Source organism: Sturnira hondurensis, unplaced genomic scaffold (assembly GCF_014824575.4).
Source record: "Sturnira hondurensis isolate 20B ecotype Veracruz unplaced genomic scaffold, ASM1482457v3 Scaffold0014854, whole genome shotgun sequence".
Classification (NCBI taxonomy): domain Eukaryota; kingdom Metazoa; phylum Chordata; class Mammalia; order Chiroptera; family Phyllostomidae; genus Sturnira; species Sturnira hondurensis.
Window position 1 is genome coordinate 10453967 of NW_028087485.1, and position 22456 is coordinate 10476422.

The 22456-nt window shown below is 54.1% G+C and overlaps 1 protein-coding gene across 1 annotated transcript; it reads right to left on the reverse strand.

Annotated features, from left to right (window-relative positions):
• Positions 1 to 510: 510 nt before the first annotated feature.
• Positions 511 to 14313, reverse strand: TRIM8 (tripartite motif containing 8). The gene is made up of 6 exons (XM_037064037.1): positions 12704 to 14313; positions 4014 to 4109; positions 3470 to 3703; positions 2673 to 2704; positions 2423 to 2538; positions 511 to 2071 (listed from the first exon to the last, which is right to left on the reverse strand). The coding sequence occupies exons 1-6, from the start codon at positions 13271 to 13273 to the stop codon at positions 1464 to 1466; spliced, it is 1656 nt and encodes a 551-aa protein (XP_036919932.1). The 5' UTR covers positions 13274 to 14313; the 3' UTR covers positions 511 to 1463.
• Between the last annotated feature and the right edge of the window lie 8143 nt (positions 14314 to 22456).

Genomic DNA, 22456 nt, shown 5'->3' on the forward strand with positions numbered 1-22456 from the left:
CATGCCTCCCAGAGCCAAAGAGCTCCCTACCTGATCTTCCATGCTAAGGGGCCAGAGCCCAAGTTACCAAAGGAAGCATGGAGCTGTGACCCCACCCCGTCATGGGGGTCAAGGCCCAGTTAGACCAAATTAAGAGAGGGTCTTGCTTTGCTCCTATGCAGTACATGTGCTCAATAAATATTTGTGGACTGAAGGAAGTACTCTTTGACTTATACATGTCCTTTTGTCTAACCAAGCTAAAAGCATGGTAAGAGAACCTCAGAGATGCCGGGGGCCCGTGAAGCAGGGGGCTGGGCCTGGGAGACCATCAGCAAATATTTCCCAAACAAACCCAAGGCCAAGAGAGAGTAGGTATAGTTAGTGCCTTATGGGTTGACACTCACAGGCTCAGAACAGGCTAGACCCAGGAGAGAACTAGGCAAGGAGGGCATTCCTGGAGGGCCTGCCCCACACAAATGCCTGAGGAGCCCTGGACTAAGGGAGTTGGGGGTTAAGAGGCGAGGCAGGGAGTGGGACTGCGCCATTATGTTTATTAGAAGGTCGGATTTCCCTGTGTGCTCTAGACAGATTACAGAATAAATACCTGCGCCTTGAGAACAGAAGTCCACAATTCATACAAAGTGCTCACTACAGGAAGTTGCTGTGTCAAAACCCAGGCAAGGACCCAACTCGGGGCAGCCCCTCCTCCCCTACTGACCTCAACAAGGGCTGTGCTATTTTTTATGTAATTATTTCTTTTATTTATTATTATTAATATTATTATTATTTGCTTTTGCTGTGGTCACTATCGTTGGCAAAGTTCCTTTTTCCCTTTCCTGGACACGGGGTTCCTGCCTGTAAGATTCCACTCTGAGGCTGAAGGCGCCAAAAGCTGCGTGAGAAGTGGCCTTTGAACTCCATCTGGGAGGATGGTAAGAAGGAAGCAGGAGAAATCATTCTTTGTTTTTAAAAAAATTAAAAAACAAAAGCCCCACAATCTACAGGTCATTCCTTACTCAGTCAGTGATCAAACTGCCCAAAAGAAAAACAGGAGCAGAAGCAGGCCACACTAGGCACTGGCCCTTTCCTCCAGGGCTGGGCGAGGAGGGTGCACCCCCACCCCCAAGGCTGTAGGGAAAGCTGGGCTCCTCCTAGCCATGGAGGTGGGAAGAAGTGGAAGGAAAAAGGAGACAGAGAGAGCTCAGCGCCTTGAGGTACACGCTTTCCCAACTCCAGAGCCACCTGCGGCTCTGGCCCAGGCCAGCTCCCATGTCACCTCCGCGTCCAGGAGATTTATAATAATAAAAAAAAAATCAAAAAACAAAGCCCAAACAAAACAAAATCCAAAAGGACAAGACTTGGGGGAATGAAGGAGGGAGGGAGGGTGGACAGGAAGGTAGAAGGGCAGGTCTCTGGATGCATAATTCCCGAGCCACTGGGGGCTGGGGGGGAAGATTCCCCAGCGCCCGGCCGCCTGCGTGGCGTTAGCTCGTCACGTAGTGTTTGGTGGACGGCTGCCCATACACCCTGTAGAAATCCTGGTGGCCAGGCTGCTGGGAGGCATCGAGCCAGTCTCTGACCGCCAGGCCAGGAAGGGACTGGGGGACGGAGGGTGCGGGTGGGAGCGGGTGTGAGTACTCCTGTGAGGGCACTGTCCAGGGGAAATGGCCGGAGCGGGGGTAGGGCTGGTGGCCGCCATGGTTGGCCACGGAAGAACAGTAACAGTTGTCCACAGAACAGACGAGAATCTTGCGGCCACCGTACTGGGGGAGCATGGGCTGCTGGGCGGCAGAGCCATTGGGATACTGTGATGGGGGAAACACAGGACTTGAGTGCACTGGCTGGGCGCCAGCGGGCAGGGCCACCAAGTGCTGCGTGGAGCTGCAGGGCCCCAGGGGCTGCCCTGACTGGCCCTCGCCGCTGGCTGTGCCCGCTGCCCCATACTGGCTGCCCACAGGGCCCGACGACGTCTCTAGGAAACTGGCCTCGGGGAAGGCCATTGAGTGCTTGCGCTTCTCCGCCCCAGAGCTGCTCACGCCACAAGGGTACAGGGGGACGCTCTGCAGGAAGGGCACCGGTGTGCTGAAGGGGCCTGTAGAGAGTTTGGGACAAAAGCCACTGAAGTTCACATCCAAAACAACCCAGGCCTCCCTTCCCCTGGGGACCTTTCTCATCTGCAGGACCAAGCACATTGCATCATGCATGATTTTTTGGATGGTGTCACTGCTCCATTAGTGGTAGTTACTATTATTATTCCCATTTTACAGCTGAAGAAACTGAGGCTCAGGGAGGGGTAGGCTTGCCCAAAGTCCCACAGCTCGAAGTAGCCAAGCGAGGACATGAAGGAAAGTCTACCTGACTAGGCTAGGCCACGCTGCCTCTCACAGGGAATATACCCCTGCCCAAAGGGCTTTCCTCCTTCCATTGAGGGCCCCACCCTCACCTTCTAGCATCTTCCGAAGCTGCTTCTCCTTCTTGGCCACCTCATTCAGGAAGAGCTTGGAGTTCAGGTGGCCGATCTTAGGGGGAGAAAGGCTGCTGCCTGTGCAGGTCTGGGTCCTGGGGGCAGTGGATGGGGCATCTGCTGTGAGGAGGTATCACTGGTGAGCCCGCCCTACCACCCCCCTGTGGGCCTGACTGCCCCTGCCCTCCCCAGGATGCGTTCCCCTGAGGGCCAGTGACCATCTGCTCACCTGTCCATTAGGATTTTCACAGACTTGGTGTTCTAGGGAGAGAGAAAAGGTTTAGTCAGTGGCAGAGGCAACATGGGAGAAGGGACGACAAAAGCTGCCCTGCTTCTCTCTCACCAGGTAAGGCTGACCTTCTGATTCTGGCTACAGTGTGGCTGGGCGGTGGGGGAGGTTTTGGTGGAGGTGTCTACATTTTTAGAAGAACAGCTGACATTTATTGAACACTTACTATGGGACAGAATACTGCAAGTGCTTTTTATACATCCATCATTTTCTCCACGCAACTAACCTAGAAGGAAGGTTCTGCTGGCACTCAATCCTTATGCAAAATCTTTGGGGCCAGCTGTGTTGCAAAGTGTGGAATTATATGGATTTCAGAAGGGAAATATGGTGCCTCTAGCATATATTACATATCACCCCCAGTCGGCACCATAATCCAATACACAATGTTTCTGTAGTAAAATGTTTGAATATTTGTACTAAGCAAGATAAATAAAGACCATAAATTGCCAATACCAAGTCAATTTTTGCTGTTAAATGAGTTGCCAGACTTTTTTTCTTTGCGTGCAGAGATTTTTAAAATTTGGATTGAGAATAAGCAGATGTGTCTTATAAACCCCATTTTAGAGGTGAGGGAACTGAGGCACAGGGAACATAGATAACTTGCCAAGGTCACCAAGGTCACCAAGCTAGAAAAGAACAGGGTTGCTCCAAAGCCTGTGGGTACACTGGTCAGGGAAACCAGCTGGGGAGCAGAGAACTGCAGACTCCAATTTAGGAATGCTCCGGGCCCAGCCCACCTTCATGAAGCTGACGTCCTCTGTCTTGTCGAAGAGCAGCTGCAGGGACCCCAGCAGCTTCTTGGCCTCCTGCATGCGCTCGCCGAGGTGCAGCGCCTGCGCTGCGTTCTCACTGCAGAACTTGGCCTGGGCCTTGTCCAGAACCTCCACTGTCTGCCCCAGGTCCTCATCCAGCAGCTGGTGCAGCTTCTCATACTGCAGCCGCACTTCTTCCTTCAGCTGGCTCACCTTCTCCTGCAGGCGTGGGGCAGGAGTGGTTGTCAGGACCGCTGGCTGCCACTGCTGCCTGTCTCACACCCTGATGGCAGAGTCTGGGACCCCAAAGCCCCAGGCTTCCCAGGCTTCCCAAGGGCAAGGTGTGACCTGCTGGTAGCACAGGACTTTGTGCCAGGTATCCCTGGTATCAGTAGGGCTTGTCCATTAACAGTTCACTGAGAGACTGACGGAGGGGTTCTGGCACAGATCCTAGCCCAAGTAAGGAACTAGCCCCGGGTCCCGCACCCAAGCCACCCCCACCCTACACCATGAACTTGGGCTTAGCTACCTCTACCAGGCGCTTGTCTGACTCAAGTTTGTACAGCTGGTCCTCAATGTCCTGCTCTCGCTCCTCCAGCCGGTCCTGCTGTTTCATCAGCATCTTCTGCAAGGACAGTGGAGGCAGGGGAATCAGAGGGGGGCTGCGGCTCCACCCCTCCCTCACCAAGGGTGGGTGAGTACCAACCGTCCCTTTACAGAACAGACTCATCCTATAGATCTTTTGACCCAGGTGACCTAAAATTTCTGCCAACCTCTGCTGGCCCTCATGCAATCCCAGGGGCCTGGCTGGTGACAGCTGTCCGGCCAGCCTGTTCTCAGGAACCGAAAGCCTGGAACAGCTTCTCACACATATCTAAACCATGAGCTTTCTGAGGGCAGGGTCAGGCCAGCCTCTGTACCAAGCAACTCCCCCGCCCCCACCTCAGATGAATCTAATCATCCCAGTAATGCTACGAGAGAAGTACTATTATCCTCATTTTAGGGAAGAGGAAGCCATAGAGGTGAAGTAATTCGTCCAAAGTGCATAGCTAGTAAGTGGGAGAACTGGGATGCAAACCTCGGTGATCTGGTGGCAGGCCCTGTTCTTACCCAGCTCATGCTGCCTCTCTCCAGGGAGCCCTGTCTAAGAGATGAGTGCCCTAAAATGCAGGGCCCAACACCCTTGCTCTTGATGCCTAGAGCTGGGCCTCAGCAGTCCTTGCTAGCTCCCTCAGCCCTGAGTTGGAGCCTGGTAGAAAGGAGACGCTGACTGTCCTAAAACCTGAGGCCAGTCTCCTGGAAGGTGCTGAACCAAGCTGCTCATCCTGGCCCCTAATCTATCTCCACAAGGCTTTGCTCCCAGCCCTGCCCGTCCCAGCTGCTCCCTCCGTACTGTCACTAGCCCTCAGCAGACACACCCCTTCAAACAGGGTCCTGCCCCTGCTCAAGAACCCTCACAGACTTCCTCCTTCCAAACATTTTAGCACGGTAATGGAGGTGCTTTTAAGACCTGGTAGTGTCCTGTCCCCAACATTCTGTGCACATTCACACTCCCTGCTCCCTGCTGAGGGTTTTCTACAGCCCACAGTGCCTCTTCCCTCCTCTCCTTGTCTACCTTTCCAGGCTCAACTTAAGGCCCACTCTTCTAGGAGACTTTTCATGGCCCCTGCTCAGAGTTTTGTACAGGTCATGCAGTGGGGCTGTCAGTCTGTCCTCGCTATAACTGTGCTGTCCAGGGCAGTAGCCACTAGTCACATGTGACTAACACACCATTATCCCAGAGAGATCTACAGAATTCACTATCCTATATTTTAGCTCACAAACCATGGTTTGATCGCCTTACAAAACTCAAGGCGTCTTCAAAATAGGGCTTTGAACCCTGGTCAGGTAGTTCAGTTGGTTAGTGTCATCCTGATACATCAAGGCTGCAGGTTTGATTCCCAGTCAGGGTGCATAAAAAATAATCAACTGATGAGTGCATAAATAGGTGGAACAACAAAGTGATATTTTTCTTTCTCTCTCTCTCCCTTCCTCTCTTTCTATAGGGTGCTGGGCCACACAAATGACCTACATATAAATAACATGTTTATTGAAAAACCCATGGGTTTTACACATGAAATAAGGTTTGCAAAGCAAATTGCATAGAGCCCAGCTCACACTGAGTGTCCACTCAACAAGGAACGATTCTTTTTCTTCCTCTGCGTGGACGTCAGAGTGGCTCTCAGGTTTGACCCCGTGACTCCCACTCCCACCCACACACAGCTGACTTCCCAAGCTGTTGCCAGCCCCTTTCTTACCGCCACCCCCTTTCACATGTGAGGAAGACAAGGCCAGTGAGGAGTGCAGTGGCCCCTTTTTGTGTTGGTGGCTAAACAAAAAACCAGGACCCTGAGGAATGGAGGAGGTGGTGGTGAGGCTCTCAGCTAAGCTGGGAAGCCTGGGGCAACCTCCCCCAACCACTTGACCTTTCCGTGACGCAGAGCAGGACCATGAAGAACCAGCCCCAGGAGACTCCCATCCCAGCCCAACATGCACAGGAATCTGTTGGAACCTGAGGGTCGCACCTATTGAGAACTGCCTCCGGGTGGGAGGCAGGAATAGAGTTAGGTAATCAGTGACCTTCCCGGCCTGTGAAACCACCCGGGGTTGTGTGAAGAGGGCAGGCAGCACCTCACAGTATTGCCCAGACACACACATACAACTGCACACACTGCCTGGAGAATAGCTCATGCACACTGTTGTATACAGCTGCACATGTACCTGCTCCCACCTGCCCTGCCTGGTGAAGGCTGAACCTCTGGAAGGCCCCAGTCAGTTGACGGAGGCCTAGCCAGAAGGCAAGGTGGCCAGGACACCCTCTCTCAGGAATGTTATGCCTTTTTACCTCCCCTTTAACAGGTGGCCCTCAGATTTTTGCCTGCTGGCTACCTTATATGCACACTCAGGAGGCCCGCCCTTCGCCCTACAACGCATCTCAGACTCCAGGCCACCCTTGCCTTCCCAATGCCCCGGATATCTGAAAGCTCAGGTCCCACGCATCCCACCAAATCTGTGCATCACGGACTCCCTGCTCAGAACCACCGGTATCCGATGAGGGGTGCACCTGGGGTGGAGGCCCAGGAAAGAGCAGCCCAGTTTCCCTCAGGGGATAGGAGCAGGGCTGCTCTGTTCCAATCCCCCTCCACACCCTGAAACCCCTTAGGGGGTCCATGGCTGAGTCCCTCAGGGCAGAGCCAAGGGAGGCACCTCTTGTCCAGTCCTGGGTTAGGGGTGGGGGTGGCTCAGCCCTTTACCTCTTCTAGGCCTTTCTCAGCAGCACTTCTACCCCGGGACCCTGCAGCATCTTGCCTTAGCTTCAGCAGTCCCAGGTCCTGGTTCCTGGCTCCCCAGAGCCCTCTGAGGTAGGATCCCAGTGTGGCTGGGTTTTCTAGTCCCCTCCCCCAGCTCAGAGGCCCTTGGGCTCCTGTCTCTGCCATAGGGGAGGGGGCCACACTGGCCAGCTCACCCTGGCAGGCATGGCCCTCTCTGGGGCCAGGTGATCTTAATCCTGCCACAGACAACACCTGGAGGAAACGGGGTTGGGAGGACCACTTCCTACTCAGAAACTAGGAAATTTAGGAGACAGAAGGAAATATCCCCGTGCCGCCCCTTCACTGCCCCTCACCTCAGTCACCACAAATAACTGCACCAAGTTGCTGAGAAGCTGGAAGATGGGGAACAGAGGAAGCAAGGGCTGGAGCCCTCTCCACATCCCAAACCGGGGGGCAGCTGCTGAGAGCTGAGGCCCGATTTCCCACCTGGGAAGCACCCACAGCTGAGATAGGACCAGATTTCCCGCCTTGAGTCAGACAGAGCAAGGGCTCTCACTGTGGGTTGGGGGGGGAGGGATGACGAAGGACTTCATAAACTGTTCCCAGCCCAAAGTAAGTCACCTGGACTGTAATACACCTCAAGTGTGCAGGAGCAGGGGGAGCAGGGGGAGCGGAGTGAAGAGGGGACCCTTGGTCCAGACTAGCCGCTCTAGAGGGACCAGGCCTCCAGCAGGGGGACGGGCAATGTGAGGCCCCTCCCCACTCCGAAGCCCTGGGCCAGACAGGACCTGCTCACTCCTGTTCCTGCCTCAGGTCCGCCTGGGCAAGAGCTGCAAGAAGGCTGGAGGGCACTCCATTCCCATTTCTCCAAGGCCCCAGAACATCCCGCTCCTCAGTCCTGTCACCCAGTATTCTAGACTATGCCTCAAGCTGCTCCCTCTGATGCCCCTCCCAATCTGGAGAGGGGGCAATCAGTTGTAAGCCCCTCACATTCCTGTCCTGGGAAAGCCTCATGTCCCTCTAGAGCCTGACTGGCCAGGCCCAGCTGGCATTTTTGGTGCCAGACTGGACTGGGCAGACGGGTGAGGCCATGGGGACTCTAGCCTGTATAAAAGTTAATAAATAATAATAAAACCCACAAGTCAACCTTGTAGAGAAGCAAGGTCAGGAGGGAACAGGGCCCCAGGAGCTGGGCCAGAGGCAGGCCTGAGGTTTTCAGACAAGGCCAGGGCTGGGTCCTGCAGGTTGTGGTGGGAGGGTGGGGGGCAGGAAGAGGGAGCTCAGCCATCCAGACCCCTGCCCAGACAACTCTCGGGCCAGCTTCAGCTCTGGCTGCAACCCCTGCTCCAGAGTTACCCTTCCCTTAAGTTCCTCCCCAGCTACCAAACCCAGCCCCCACTCTCCCACTCAAGACCTCCTCCCAGAAATGCACTACCTTCTCTGGGCCACAGCACTGTCCCCTCGTCCCAGGGCAGCACTGCCCGCCCTAGATGCCCCTTTCTGTGCCTCAGCTCCTGCCTTGGGCTACCTGGTGAACCCCCAGGCTGGGTTAACCACAGACCCAGAGAGAAGTGCCAGGACAGGTGCCAGGGCAAAGAGAGATGCAGAACCTGGGAGGCGAGCCCCAGCAGACCCCAGAGAGGGTTTCCCAGCTGCAGAGTCAAATTAGCTTTTGCCATGCAGAGAGCAGCGCTCTGGGGCAGCAGAACAAAGAGGCGAGAGAGAGAAAGCCCCCCTTTGTCTGGGTTTGAATGCCAGGCCAGCCGGGAAGGAAGGCTTTCCCGGAGCCAGGGATGAGGCCAACCAGGCCTGCCTGCTCAGTCCAGTGTCAGGGCCCAAGCCGGGCTCATCTCCCTGAGCCCACCCAGACTGCCCCAACACAGCACTGCAGGGTCTACCCAAGGTGTCCACCTCCAATACTGCCACAGGCAACAAGCTCACCCTAAGGTGAATCCCATCTTCCCCTTCCCTCCCTAATTCCTACAACACCAGGTGAGAAAAGTTGCCCAAGACTTACGAGCACCAGCCACAGCCTGAGCAGGCAGTCACGCTGACAGTCACACATGCGCACATGCTTAGCTTCGCCTTACAGGTGTGCAGCATGCTTGCTCTCTCACAAACACACATGACACTTTCTGACCCTACACCATACACACAGAGACAACTACATAATTCAATCAGTCGCATTGTACCTTCTCAGAGATACAGACGTGAGGTACAAAAAATTCACCATATGTGAGATATGCAACCAGACGGGCCGGCTACACACACCACAGACTGACATGAACACACCACTCCCCAGCGTCTCAGGAGGCAGAGGGATCAATATTCGTGCATGAGAGGAGCCTGACTGCGTCAGCAATATCCTGGGGCAGGGGTGGGCCTCTGCCTGGGCCCAGGGAGGCAGACCAAACCAGTCCCCTTCTGCTCAGGCTCAGGATGGTCAAGGAAGTGGCACCTACATGACACTCGCATCTCGAACATATAGCCTCCCCACCCCAGCTCCCACCCTGCCTTAGGAGTATGGTAGGGGACGAAGTAGCTGTGGGCAAACCTCACTCCTACAGCCCACATGATACAGACACTGGGAGTGGAGACCCGGGACCCCCCCTGTGGCCAAGGGCAATGTGAGCAGCGGATGACATTACCCCAGCAGCCACGAACCACAAACTGGCCCAAGCAGTGGGATCTCCTCTGAAAAGAACATCTGAATGCTGAACCTCCAAGAATGAAAAGACCATTCCTCATTCCAGCCTTGATCTAGGGTCTTACAAATGATAAAGAAGCACGAATTATGACCTGAAAACACACACACACCCCTGCAAATCCTCTCACACACAAAGTTTGGCCTTATCTTGAGTCATCTTTCCAGGTTGAGGAGGGTCTTGATGGGGGTGCTCCCAACTCACAGAACTCCTGTTGCTCAGATGAAGCCCTAAACCCTGGCAGGGGACTGACTGGAAGAGGGTTTGAACACCTGGGGCTGCCAGGCACAAGCCCACCTAAATGTCCTAATCTTAGGCTTTTAGCCTCCTATAGCCCCAGGAGAAAACATATTTAGTCTAGACACAGCCCAGAGAATGGTCTCTGGGGCCCATGCACTGGGCATCCAGGCCTCGGGACAATGTGACCTACACACTGGCTTCCCAAGGGCACAGTGGGACCAGACTTCACAGGCCTGACTCTGGGACCCTCTGCTCACCGCCCCCACCACCCAGTGGGGCCCTGCTTGACTTCCTTCTGGGCCTCTGCTCCAGGCCACTGGGCCATTCACTCAGGGTTGGGGCCCCCAGGGAGAGGTTGATCGGGGGTTTTTCTATTTCTAGCCAAAAGGGCATTTCAGCAGCTGCCCCCTCCTCTCTCCCGGGAGGACAGAAGAGGAAGCACAAGAAGCAGAGCTACATTTCAAAGCATGTGCCAGGCCTCCATGCTTTGGCTTCTATATCCAGGAGAATTCTGTTGCCTTCACCCACAGTACCAGCAGAAGTCCTTTGGGACTGATTCCCAAGGGAAAGGTCCCTCCCCTAGGAGGGCCCAGACAAGATGGAGAGTGAAATGGGTTCTTCCATTCAGGTTGCCCAAAGCTCACCCCCTCCCCCTGGGTAGGATCCCCTTCCCCCATATTCAATAAGTCCAACTCATACTGAGTGTGGTGCTGGGCGATTGAAGGGTTTCCAACTCCAGTACCCCGGGCAGCAGAGAGAATCACGAGGGCTGGAGGGGGATAAGACTCAGGCTAGGGGGCACAGATGCTAAGCAAACAGAATTGTACACCTGGCCCTGATCCCACCCACCACTTCTGAGCCTGCCCACACCAGGAACAAGAAGGAAGACACAAACACACACACAGCTGCTGACAAAGTTCAGGGTCTGCTTCCATCCAGTTCCTCCTGTGAACTGTGGACCAGAGACCTGCTGGTGGGAACCCCAGGTACACTCTGCATGCACGTGCCAGCCCTCCCTCACCCCAACTACACAACCAGGAGACAGGTGCATTTGAGGGCACGGCAGACAGTCTAAAGACACTAGTAAGTACAGACACACACCAAAAGATCCCCTCCTATTACTGAGTTAGGTACCATTATGGTTTCTCCCCTACCCAAATCAAAGACACCCCTAGCACTCAGACACAGCTAAGAGTCAACTGTGGGTGGGAGCACACACGCACTCAGCGCCCTGTTCTGTTCCTTTCAGTCCTGTCTTAGCCCTTCCCCTCCTCTCACTTTCCTCTGCCAATCCCAGGACTGAAAACTGGACAGCCCCCTTTCTCCTGCCTCTGCCTTTTCCCAGCCTCCTCCCCCAAGCCCTTCCATCTTTATTAATAGCAGTAGCTTCCCAATGCTGGGGAAAGTCTGAGCTCTGCCTGCCCTCCGGCTCCTGTGCTTTCCCTAGGCTTCTGCCTTTTCTAACCCTAGTGGGGAAGGAGGGGGAAATGGCTCCTCTCTCCACCCCCTTACCCCACACACTTCCTTTAAGAAACCAGAGGCCTGGTCCTGGCACAAAAACCCAGAGCTAGCCCACTGAATTGGAAACTAATTATACAGCAAATTTTATTTGTTGTCTTTGCCCTCAGCCAGTGGCAGCCCTCCTGCCTTTTGTTAGTTGTCCGTGTACGTTTTTTAATTGCTAAACAGTGACTCATTCAGACTGGTCCCTCCAAAGGAAATAGCCCTCATCTGCAACCTGCACTCGCACTCGCTGGCTGCTTCCTCATACCCAAGCTCCTCGCTGGCCTCGACCAACCTCCAGGGGCCCCCACCCAGAAACACTCCCAGTCTTCCCAGAGCCCAGCCTCTGCCCCAGGCCCCAAGCTGGGGCTCCAGAAACGGCTCAGACAGTCTCAGGCCAACCCCCTTCCTCCTGCTATGACTCAACTCTGAAAGCCAGGGGACCAGGGAGGGACCTAGGAGGAGCCCCCCTCCGCGGAAGGGGACGGAAGTATTGCCTCAGTCCGACTCCAAAGCCCAGCCCAGAGGCCTGAGGGGGAAGGCGGTTTTGACATTGGCCGCTGCTGCAGGGTGTATACAATGGGAGGGGATGTGGTTCCGTAATCACTCAGCCGGCAGCCCAGGGGAGCCAGCTGCCTGAAACCAGATTGTGGGGCGGCTCAACCTTAAACCCACAGGATTCTTTTTCCGTCTTCCACTTCCCCTCCCCAAATGTGGGAGGGCTGTGATGGAGGGCTGAGCTGGGAGCAAAGGGCTCAGGATGAGGAAGACGAGACACATACTTTAAGGTTTGTTCATGCAGGCGCATGCAACACAGACAGGCGCACAGAGGGAGGTGATTCTCACACACGGACAGCGGGCTACTCGGAATAATCCAAATGGTCGAGACATTGTCCCGTGGCACCGCTGGCTGTCCAGGCCTTGTCCACATAGATACGGGGAGTTCTGCTCTCCTCTGGGGAAGCACCCCTCCACCTTGCAATGTGTTTCCAGTAGGGCTAGAAACTAACATGGCTGCTTTTGTTTACTTCCTCATTGGTATGCCAACATCATGGATCATGTCAGCCACAGCAGCGGCACCAGGACACTCATTACATAAACAGCAGCTGGAGAAGCAAAACCTGGGTCACCGCCTTGGTGACTTCCCTAGGACCTACAGAAACGAGGCTGGGGGAGGGAGCTGTGTGAAAAACGGAAAAGCAACACCCAAACTCTACCCTTGACAGCCCCACACCTCAGTTCTATAAATAACTCACAAGATGGGCTCTCGGAGCACAGGTGCAGGAACGTATTAAGTAGCCATGGGGGGCCCTTCTTCCCAGAACCTTGAACCCAAACTTTCAGAGTACTAGAGTTTGGAAGGGGGCTTCTGGCATGATGTCACAAGAGTCAGCCTGTGCAGATGGGAGGTCCCCGGACGGTAGGGAGTGTGTGTGTGAGTGTGTGTGTAGGGTACTTGCCCGGATCTCATTCCTCCGGATCTCCACGTCGCACACCGAGTGTCCCTGATGCGCACCGCTGTAGTAGCAGCAGTATTGGCACACGGCCACCTGCTCGGCCTCGCAGTGGTAGAGGCGGTAGGCGTTGTGCTGCGGGCAGCTCCAGGCCCGCACGTCGTCCGCCTCCACCAGGAGGTGCCCGCGGGCGGTAGAGGGCTGCTGCAGGTGCGTCTGCACGTGGGACTGGCAGCAGGGAGCCTCGCAGCGCAGGCAGACCTTCTGTGCGGGTAGCGGAGGGCCGCGGCGGCAGAACACGCAGTGCAACGCCGTGGGAGGCTTCTCCACGTGCAGTGCGTTGAACTTCTCCACGATGTTGGTGAGCTTCAGATTCTTTTCCAGGCCCGGCTTTTGGTTGTAGGCCTGGTTGCACTCCGGACAGCGCACCAGGCCGCTGTCCTTGGCCCAAGCCTCGCCGATGCATCCCCTGCAGAAGTTGTGTTTGCACGGCAATTGCACAGGCTCCACGAACACATGCAGGCAGATGGGACAGATGAGTTCCTCCTCGAAGCAGTTCTTCCAATTATCTGCCATGGCGACTGCAGGCAGGGTGCTCGGGCAGGCCTTCCCAACTCCGCAGCCCTGGGGGTCCGGCTGGTACCGCTCTAGGCCCACCGAGCCCCGAGCTCCGGCCCCAGGAGGCCCCGACAGTCGCTCAGTCACCAGCGCCTTCCGCGCGCCCGCCCCGCAGAGGGAGCCTCGGTCCTCACACCGCGCGCGCAGCCGGTTGCGTCTCCTCCTCCCGAGCGCCTAGCGGGAGGTGGCGGACTGCGCCAGGGCCGCAGCCGGGGCACCAGCCCTGGAGGGGAGCGCCGGAGTCCAAATTCCATATAAGAGGCCGCCTACCCGTCTGCGCGGCTAGGGCAGAAACAGCCCGCGGCCTACGCTCGGCCCCGCGGCTGACATTGGGGCACGCCCCACGGCGGGCAGAGCCCGGGAACCGCACACTTCCTCCAGCGACGACGGCGGTGGCAATGGTGGCTCCCTCCTGGTTCGCCGGCGCCGCGTCTCCCTTGCCTTGTCCAGGGCCCGAGGGCCGGGGAAACAAGTGCTGCCGCGCCGGTGGCTGCTAGATCCGGACCGGGCGGGCTAGGCGAGCCGGCGGTCCCGGGGCGGTGGCGTGGGCGGCCCCGGGCTTGCCGGCCGTCTGCGGGTGCGGGCTGCTGGGCGCAGGCGGGCCGACTCCGGGGCGCTGTGTGCGCGCAGGGGCAGTCATTCAGATGAAATTCCAGTCCCCGGCCAGAGACACCAACCCGCCTCTGCCTTCCTCCTCCCTTCACAAATAGAAACGGAAGGGGGAGGGAGAGAAGTGGAAAAAAAAAACCCAACCAGAAAGGGAGGGAGGAGAAGCCCCAGCGGTGCTCCGGCCTGACCTCCTCGTCGCTACTTCAGCGCTCCCCCGAGGCCCGGCGCCGGGCGCCCCCGCCGCGGAAAGACCCCGCTCTCCGTCTCCGCGCTGGGCGGGCGCCTCGGCTCTGCCGAGGAAAACAAGGATTGATCAAACTAGAAAGGAATTTTTCTCAACTGCTAATGAACAGGAGGCTCGGCTCGCGTCCCTCCCCTCCCCCTGGCCCGGCCCTCCCCCTTCGCCACCCCAGCCTCCCCCCACCCCCCCCACTTTCTTTTCTTCTCGGCCTCTGCTCTGGCCTGGAAGGGTCCGGGCTGCGGTCGGAGCCAGCCCGCCGCGGCGGGGCCAGGCCGAGCCAGCCGGGCCGGGCTGTCTCCCTCAGCGCCCAGCCATCTTGGGCTCCTGCGGCCGCGGTGGCGGCGGCGGCCGGGGGTCCGGGGGTGCTCGCTTCGAGTGTCCTGCAGCGCTCTAGCTCGCTCTCTCTTTTTTAAAGGGGAGAGCTGGCGGCCTCCCTCAAATTAGGAGAGAGAGAGGGGGGAAAATGCCAAGTCCCGATTTCTCTCCACCTCTGCTCCACCCACCCCGGTCCGTTCCAAAAAATAAAAAAAGATTAGAATTGGAAGAAGTCGGCAGAAAGGTGAGCGCCGGCGGCCCCCGGCTGCTGCCCGGGCGACGCGTCCGGGGCGGGCCCGCGCCAGTCGCTCCGTCGGTGGGTCCGTTTGTCCGCCCGCAGCTTCTCAACTGAGGGGAGGGCACTCTGGGCAGGGTCTCCGCAGCGGCTGTCGCCTCAGAGCTTTATCCTCAGATCAAAAGAAAAAAAAAAGGAAGAAAAAAAAACAAATCCAACCCCAACACTCTCATCACAGCCACCTTCAGCCATCTTGCGCGTATTATTATTATTTTAGGAATAATCTGTTTAATAAAAATAGCTGAGTCTCTAGCCCCCTCCCCCGCGTCCTGGGCTCCCCGCCCCTTTTAATAATAATCTCGATAATAAAAATGATCTGCGGGCCGGGCAGTCCGCGGCAGCCTTTTCCTGCCCCGGCTCGCTCGCGCTCCGGCTCTCCTTCCCCCAGGAAGGGGGCGCGGTGGAGGATTCACCGCTGGGGCTCGGGAAGGGGTGCGTCCCTGTTGCCCGCTAGTTGGCCTCCGCCTCCACGGGGAGGGAAAGGCGCCCTGGCTGCTACCGCGCTGCTGCGAGGAGGGCGGGCAAGGGAGGAGCCCCTGCTCGCGGGACCGGCTGGAGGGGCGCCCAGGGGTCCCGGGTCTTCCCACCGCGGCCGGGGATCGGAGTCTGCCCGCTGGGTAGGGGGATACAATGGGTCCCCTCACAGCAGAGTGCGGCCCGCAAGGTGGGGAGCCAGGAGGGCAGGGGGCTGCGGTGAGCCGGACTCCTGGGCTGGGGCGGAGAGAGGCGGCGGGTGGTGTTTCTATCTCACGGCTGGTCCCGCTACTCAGGAAGGGGGCGGGGAGACGGGGAGGGGGAGGCGAGGAGAAAGCGGCGGCACAACCGCGGCGCCTTTAATCAGCACCCGCTGGTTCGGCCCACCCGGCGCAGGAGAAATAAATGGACGGGGGAGTGGGGCCGGGGCGGGGCGTTTTGTCCGGAAGTGCTGTTACAGCGGCTGAGGTGCCCGGCCCCTCCCCTTTTCCCTGTCTTGAGTTGGGGCTGTTTCGAAGGTTGCTGCTGCGATTGGGCCCCAAGCTGAGGCTCCGCCTCTTTAAGGCGGAGCAAACCACAGATTCTCACGTGACTTGTACTAACTTGGGTATATTAAACATTGGGGTGGGCTTTCCGCGCTTCTTAAAAGGGCGATGATGCCCCGCTATAGTGGGGCCACTTCTTCCTGGGCTTAATTCATCCTTAGCTCTTTTTTACCTGAGAGGCAGAGGATTGTTAGCTCAGCTGCCTGATGAAACTGAGCAGGGAACTGCAAATGTTCACTGTGGGGCAAACAATTTTCCTATGTCCTCCTAACTTTACCTCCCCCCCCATTTCTGACACTTAAAACTACCAAGCAAAATAGGAATTATTATCTCTTTCTTTTATTTTTATTTTCTTAAAATATTTTATTTATTTATCTTTTTAGAGGGGAAGGGAAGGAGACAGGAAAGAAACATCAATGTATGGTTGCTTCTTGTGCATCCCCTGCAGGGAACTGGCCCCTGCAGGAAACTGGCCTGCAACCCAATCATGTGCCCTGACTGGGAATTGAACCACGATCGTCTGGTTCCCAGGCCCGCGCTCAATCCACTGAGCTACACCAGCCAGGGCATCTCTTTCTTTTAAAAGATTTTATTTATTTATTTTTAGAGAGAAGAGAAGAGTGGGAGAGAAACATCACTGTGTGGCTGCCTCTCACGTGTCCCCTACTGGAGACCCGGCCTGCAACCCAGGCATGCACCCCAACCGGGAATCGAACCTGCCACCCCTTGCTTCACAGGGCCGCACTCAATCCATTGAGCTACATCAGCCAGGGCTTATTATCTCTTTAATGTTAAAAAAAAAAAAGGAGGCTTAAAGAACTTAGTAATTATCAGAGGTTGGTTGGTCAGTCACCAAATATTTAACAAAAGCCTTTATGTGCCAAGGCATTTTTCTAGGCCTTGGGGTTTCCTTGGAGAACATGTTCAAAAAAAAATTTTCAATTAAATATGTAGGATAACTGCTACATATGTAATATTCTGTGGCAGGGGCTCACACATTGCTTTCCCCAAAAAGTGACATTTGAACTGAAACCTTCATTTTCAAAAGGAGTCAGGCCATTGACAGACAACCTGGGGGAAGTGTGCTTTGGTCAGAGGAAAAGCAAATGCAAAAACAATAGATTAGGCATGTCCCAGGGCAGAATGAAGACTGTGTGTTGAAAAAGACAGGTAGCAGCTAGAACATACAGGGCCTTCTGTATAGGTCATGGTAAGGAGTTTGGACTTGAAGCTGGTTGTGAGAAGCTGTCAGATTTGGGACATATTTTGAAAGTNTAAAAAAAAAAAAGGAGGCTTAAAGAACTTAGTAATTATCAGAGGTTGGTTGGTCAGTCACCAAATATTTAACAAAAGCCTTTATGTGCCAAGGCATTTTTCTAGGCCTTGGGGTTTCCTTGGAGAACATGTTCAAAAAAAAATTTTCAATTAAATATGTAGGATAACTGCTACATATGTAATATTCTGTGGCAGGGGCTCACACATTGTTTTCCCCAAAAAGTGACATTTGAACTGAAACCTTCATTTTCAAAAGGAGTCAGGCCATTGACAGACAACCTGGGGGAAGTGTGCTTTGGTCAGAGAAAAAGCAAATGCAAAAACAATAGATTAGGCATGTCCCAGGGCAGAATGAAGGCTGTGTGTTGAAAAAGACAGGTAGCAGCTAGAACACACAGGGCCTTCTGTATAGGTCATGGTAAGGAGTTTGGACTTGAAGCTGGTTGTTAGAAGCTGTCAGATTTGGGACATATTTTGAAAGTAGGGCCAACAGGACTAAGTAAGGATTAGATATGGGATGGAGAGGAATCAATATGTAGTACTAATGGGGTAGGAATGTGATCAAGTTGTGCTTATCACTGTATGTAGTATATCCTTCTGAACTTTCCCCATGGACACACACATTCCCCATATATATGTATATACACACACACCCCTCATATATGTATATATGAACTTTCCCCATATATATATACACATGCTATATGTATATATGTATGGAAGTACATGGAATACACCGTGTGTGTGTGTGTGTGTGTGTGTAGGTTATTCCAAAAAAATGTTTAAAGAAGCTCAATGGTGGTGCCATTTACCTAAGAGAGAATAAAAGAGGGTTAGGTAGGCTTGGGCAGGGAGATTTGTAGTAGTTCTAAGTTTGATTGGCTCATCTTATCCAGTGCAAATGTTGAAGAGACAACAGTCCATACAGACCCAGTGGGGAGGGCTGTGCTGGAGTATAGATTTCAGAGTCACCAGAGTGAGTATGTGCTCACTGGCACGACAAAGTCAGATCTAGTTCCGCATGACCCCGGGTGGGGGTGCTAGCCCTCCCTGCTTCAGAGCCGCCATCTCCTCTTTCCTGATGGAGGAGCTAATGTGGACCCTTCAAGGACAGACCCTGTGTCTTGAGCACTTTGCATCCCCTCACATGCTGAACAAATGAAAAATGAATGAGCGCGTGCATGTCTGAATGAACAAGGAGGAAATGGTTTTCAAGGCCACTCCTTAATTCCATACCCTAAAGATGGTGCAAAGAAACAACAAGGTCGAGCTTGGAGCAGAGGATCCTTTTGTGGCCTCCTCACCAATGACCGACCCCCAGGATAATAAACCATCTCTGGCTGTTCCTTTTGACTTACAAGACATCATACTCTTCTGGTTCTATCTTTCTAACCACAGACCTCTCTCATTTCTACCTCATAAATGCCAGTGGTTCTCAGAATCCTGTCCTTCATTTTCTCCTCTTGCTAATCTGTACCTGTTCCCTGGGGCATCTCATTTACCCCTAAGGCTTTGTTACTGTCTATATACCATGATTCCTCAGGCAGTAGTATGTCCAGCCCAGATCCTCCCCCTCCTACTTGCAGATCCATGTAGCTACCAACTATGGGCTCCACTCGGATGTCGCACAGGCACCTTGAATTCAATGTATTGGAAACTGAACTCTTTGTCCTTTTCACATTCCAGCCTGTTCCCTCTCCACTATGATCCCCATTTCAGTGGGTGGACATGTCAACCACTTAGTTACTAAACTAAGGATTAGGGAGGCAACCGTGACATCTTCCTCTCACCTCTCTCGTCCATTTAATTGATCTTCAGGTGCTATAGGTCCTACTCGTAAATAGCTCTCTGATAATTTGCTTGTATACTGGTTCCTCACTTAACATCTTCACTTCTAGGCACAATGTACGGTGCGAACTCAACATGTCTAAAATTGTACTAATTTCTGCTCCCCCTAAACCTGTTCTTGTTGTGGTCTTCTGCTTCTCAGCAAACATCCCATAGCCAATCAACCTTTCAGCACATCTAGACTACTTCTTAGCATCTCTATTACCATACTTTATCACAATCTCTCACCTGGATTGTTTCAGTAGATCCGGACTGCTTTTGCTGCTTCTACCCTTACCTCCTGGAGCCAGTTCTCAGCAGAGAAGTCAGAGTAATTCTTTTAAAATATAAATCAGGTTATGTCAATTCTCTGCTCAAAACCTTCCAATGGCTTCCCACTTCAACCAACATAAAAATCAAAGTTTTAGAATTACCTGCAAGGCCCTATACAATCTGGTCCCTGTATAAGTAATCTATCATTCCCTGTCTCTTATTCTGTTTCAGCCACACTGACTTCCCTGTTGTTCCACAAATACACCCGCTCTTTGCTGTGCCTGGAACATTCTTCCCCCAGATATCCCTATTGCACACTTCCTTCTATCCTTGAGAGTCTTCGTTCAAATGCCACCTAAGCAGTAAGGCCTTCCCTAACCTCTGTATTTAAAATTGCACCCCTCCCCCAACACCATCTTCTCTGCTTTGTTTTTCCTCCATAGCATATGTCTTCATGTACTATGTAGTCTACTTTAAAAAAATGTTATCCATCTCCCATCACTAAAATATAAGACCTGTGAAAGGAGAGGCTTTCTTTAGGCTGTATCCCTGGCGCCTCGAATAGAACCTAGCATGTAGTAAGTGCTCAATAAATATTTGTTGACCCAACCACTTCTATCCTAATCCAGGCTTGACTGGTCATTTTGCCTCCAATCTCGTTTTCAAAATGTTCTCCATCCAGCAGGCAGAGGGTGTTTCTAAAATGAAAGCTTGATGCCTAATAAACCATGTATGTCTCAAGAAGAGCTTTGGGGCTTTTGCCCCTGCTCTACCCACCTGGAGAGCTTTTGAAAGTAAAGCGCCTACTCTTTTTTTTTAAGAGTTTATTTATTTATTTTTACTGAGAGGTGAAGCAGGGGGGAAAGAGAGGGAGACAAACATCAATGAGTGAGAGAAATATCAATTAGTTGCCTCTCCCTCGCTCCCAACTGGGGACCTGGCCTGTAGTCCAGGCATGTGCCCTGACTGGGAATCAAACCTGTGACCTTTTGGTTCACAGGCCAGCACTCAATCCACTGAGCCACACCAGCCAGGGCAAGCCCCTATTCTTTTGTTCAGTTCATCCTTAAGCATCCTTCAGGTTTTGATTTAAATGTCATATCTTTTGGGAAGCCTTCTTAAAATCTCCCTTGATTGGGTTGGGAGGCTTTTCTGTGTGTGTATTCTAGCATAGCCCTTTAAGAAAGGGTTACACTAATTGAACAACTACTATGTGCTAGGCATCTTGTGAGCATTATCTCATATAATCCTTGCAAAAACTCTATGAAGCAAGTATCCATTTGCAGATAAAGAAACTGAGGTGCAAGTTAGTTAGCCTGTCTTGGTCACACTGACAATAATTGAGGCTGGGTATGACAAAAAGGAGCTTACTCCTTCCTCTTTTATGGCTCTTCCCTGTAGTTGTCTGTTTTCCCTCACTGTACTATGAGCTCCTCCCAGCCAGAACTGTGTCCAGCCTCCTAGCATATAGCAGAGGGCTTATATATTTGTTGAAAGAACAAGTGAATGAACATACCTTCTAGCTCTTACCCTTCCCACAGTGGTATTGCATAGACTCATCAATGCACAGGTGGCCTTCCTCTGTCTTAGAAAGGTTGTGACCCAGAAGGTCCATTCTCCTTCCTTTCAGGGTTCTCAATACTGAGAGGGGTATGGGCTGGCAGGGGGTGAAATTGGAAAAACAAAGGAATGGGGACCAGGCAGGGTGGGGGTTGCTTCCCTCACTTCTCTGGCCCCAATAAGGCCATTACTCTCATCAGCCCTCTCAAAGTCTCCTCTGCCCCTCAAGGTACTCACAGAGCTATGTCACACAACCTAGACACCCACCTGCATCATCTTGCTCCCTCCTCCATCCTGCCCTTCCCTCTCTCCCAAAGGTTTCCTGGCACCAAGGAGGAGAGGAGGGACTAGGTCAGTCCCATCCTGCCTCCATAGAAGGGGCCTAGATATAGTTGCCCCTCCCTGACCACTTCCTTACCTTCCTCTGCAGTCTTGGGACACATCTGCTGCCTGGCAAATCATTCCCCTCACCCCACCCCAGCCTCCCCACCTGCTCCCCCTCTGCAGCCCACAGCTATCTCTGTGTCAGGCTCGGTTAAGTCACTTTCAGCACACATTCTCCTTCTGGTCAGGCCAGTTTGGCACATCTCTCAGGCTCCCCAGGCCCTGGCCCTGAACCTGTGCCCCCCACCCCATCCATCCCCATCAGGGCTCCTTTAAACCTCCCACCCCCAGGAACCCTTCTCTTTCCAGAAACAACCCCAGCCTGGTCCTGTCTCCCGGAATCACCCAAGCACAGGATCTTGTTTTTCTACTCCTTGGAGCAAGAGCCTCATCCTGACCCTGGGTCCTTCTACGCTAGTTAGATGAGGAGGAATAGATAAGCATCTCCTCCCACCCCGACCGCCCCATACTGGGCTCCAAGGAGAAAGGGGAAGGGGAATGGCCTGGGCTTTTAGGGATTTTTAGCCTGGATCCAGACCCTCCCATTTCCTTTGCTTTGACTGCCACAAGGACTGAGGGCCCCAGACAGGACCTGCCCCACTGCTCCAGACACCAGGCACAGTCCAGGAGGAGGTCACAGGCCAAGGAGGCATGCTGACTCCCTCCTGGGTAAGGTCCCCAGATACAGCTAGTTCTCACAGAAGTCAGGGAAGGGAGCGGGTAGTCCCTTCACAGGGCTGACACCCTTCCTCCTCCCCTCTTGTAATTCTTGTGATGCCTCCAGGACCTCAGCCAGCTGCCCCAGCAGAGGCCCTGGGTACCACAGCTCCAACCCACCTGTGGACCAGGAAGGCAGGCCCTGCCTGCTACTCCCTGGGACACTCAGGCCTGCAGGAAGGGAGAGAACTCGTGGGGCCCCAGAGCAGTCCCGCAGGTTCCAGGACCCCTGTCTCACTGCAGGCCCCCTCTTGCTTGCCTGGTTCTGTCTCCCTGTGGGCACTGCACTCTGGTTCTCTGCATGATGCTCTGGGAGAGAGGAGTTGGACAATCCAGGGAAGAAGGAGACACCCGCCTCCTCGCCCAGACTGGGCCCATAGAAGTTGATAGGAAGGGTGGACCAGCCTCAGTGGTGCCCAGTGGGTGTGCTGGTGGTGAGGCAGCTTCTCCATTCTGCCCTCAGGCTCTGGATTCAGAGGGAGAACTTTGAAGCCCAGTGAGGAGGGGAGCAGCCTTCTCCCCACCCTAGGTGGAAGTGGGAATGGGACTCCAAACTGGAGGTGAGGAAGGCCCATCTTCCCAAGGGGAAAGAGTCGTTTTTTATTTTTTGGTGAGAGGATGGTAGG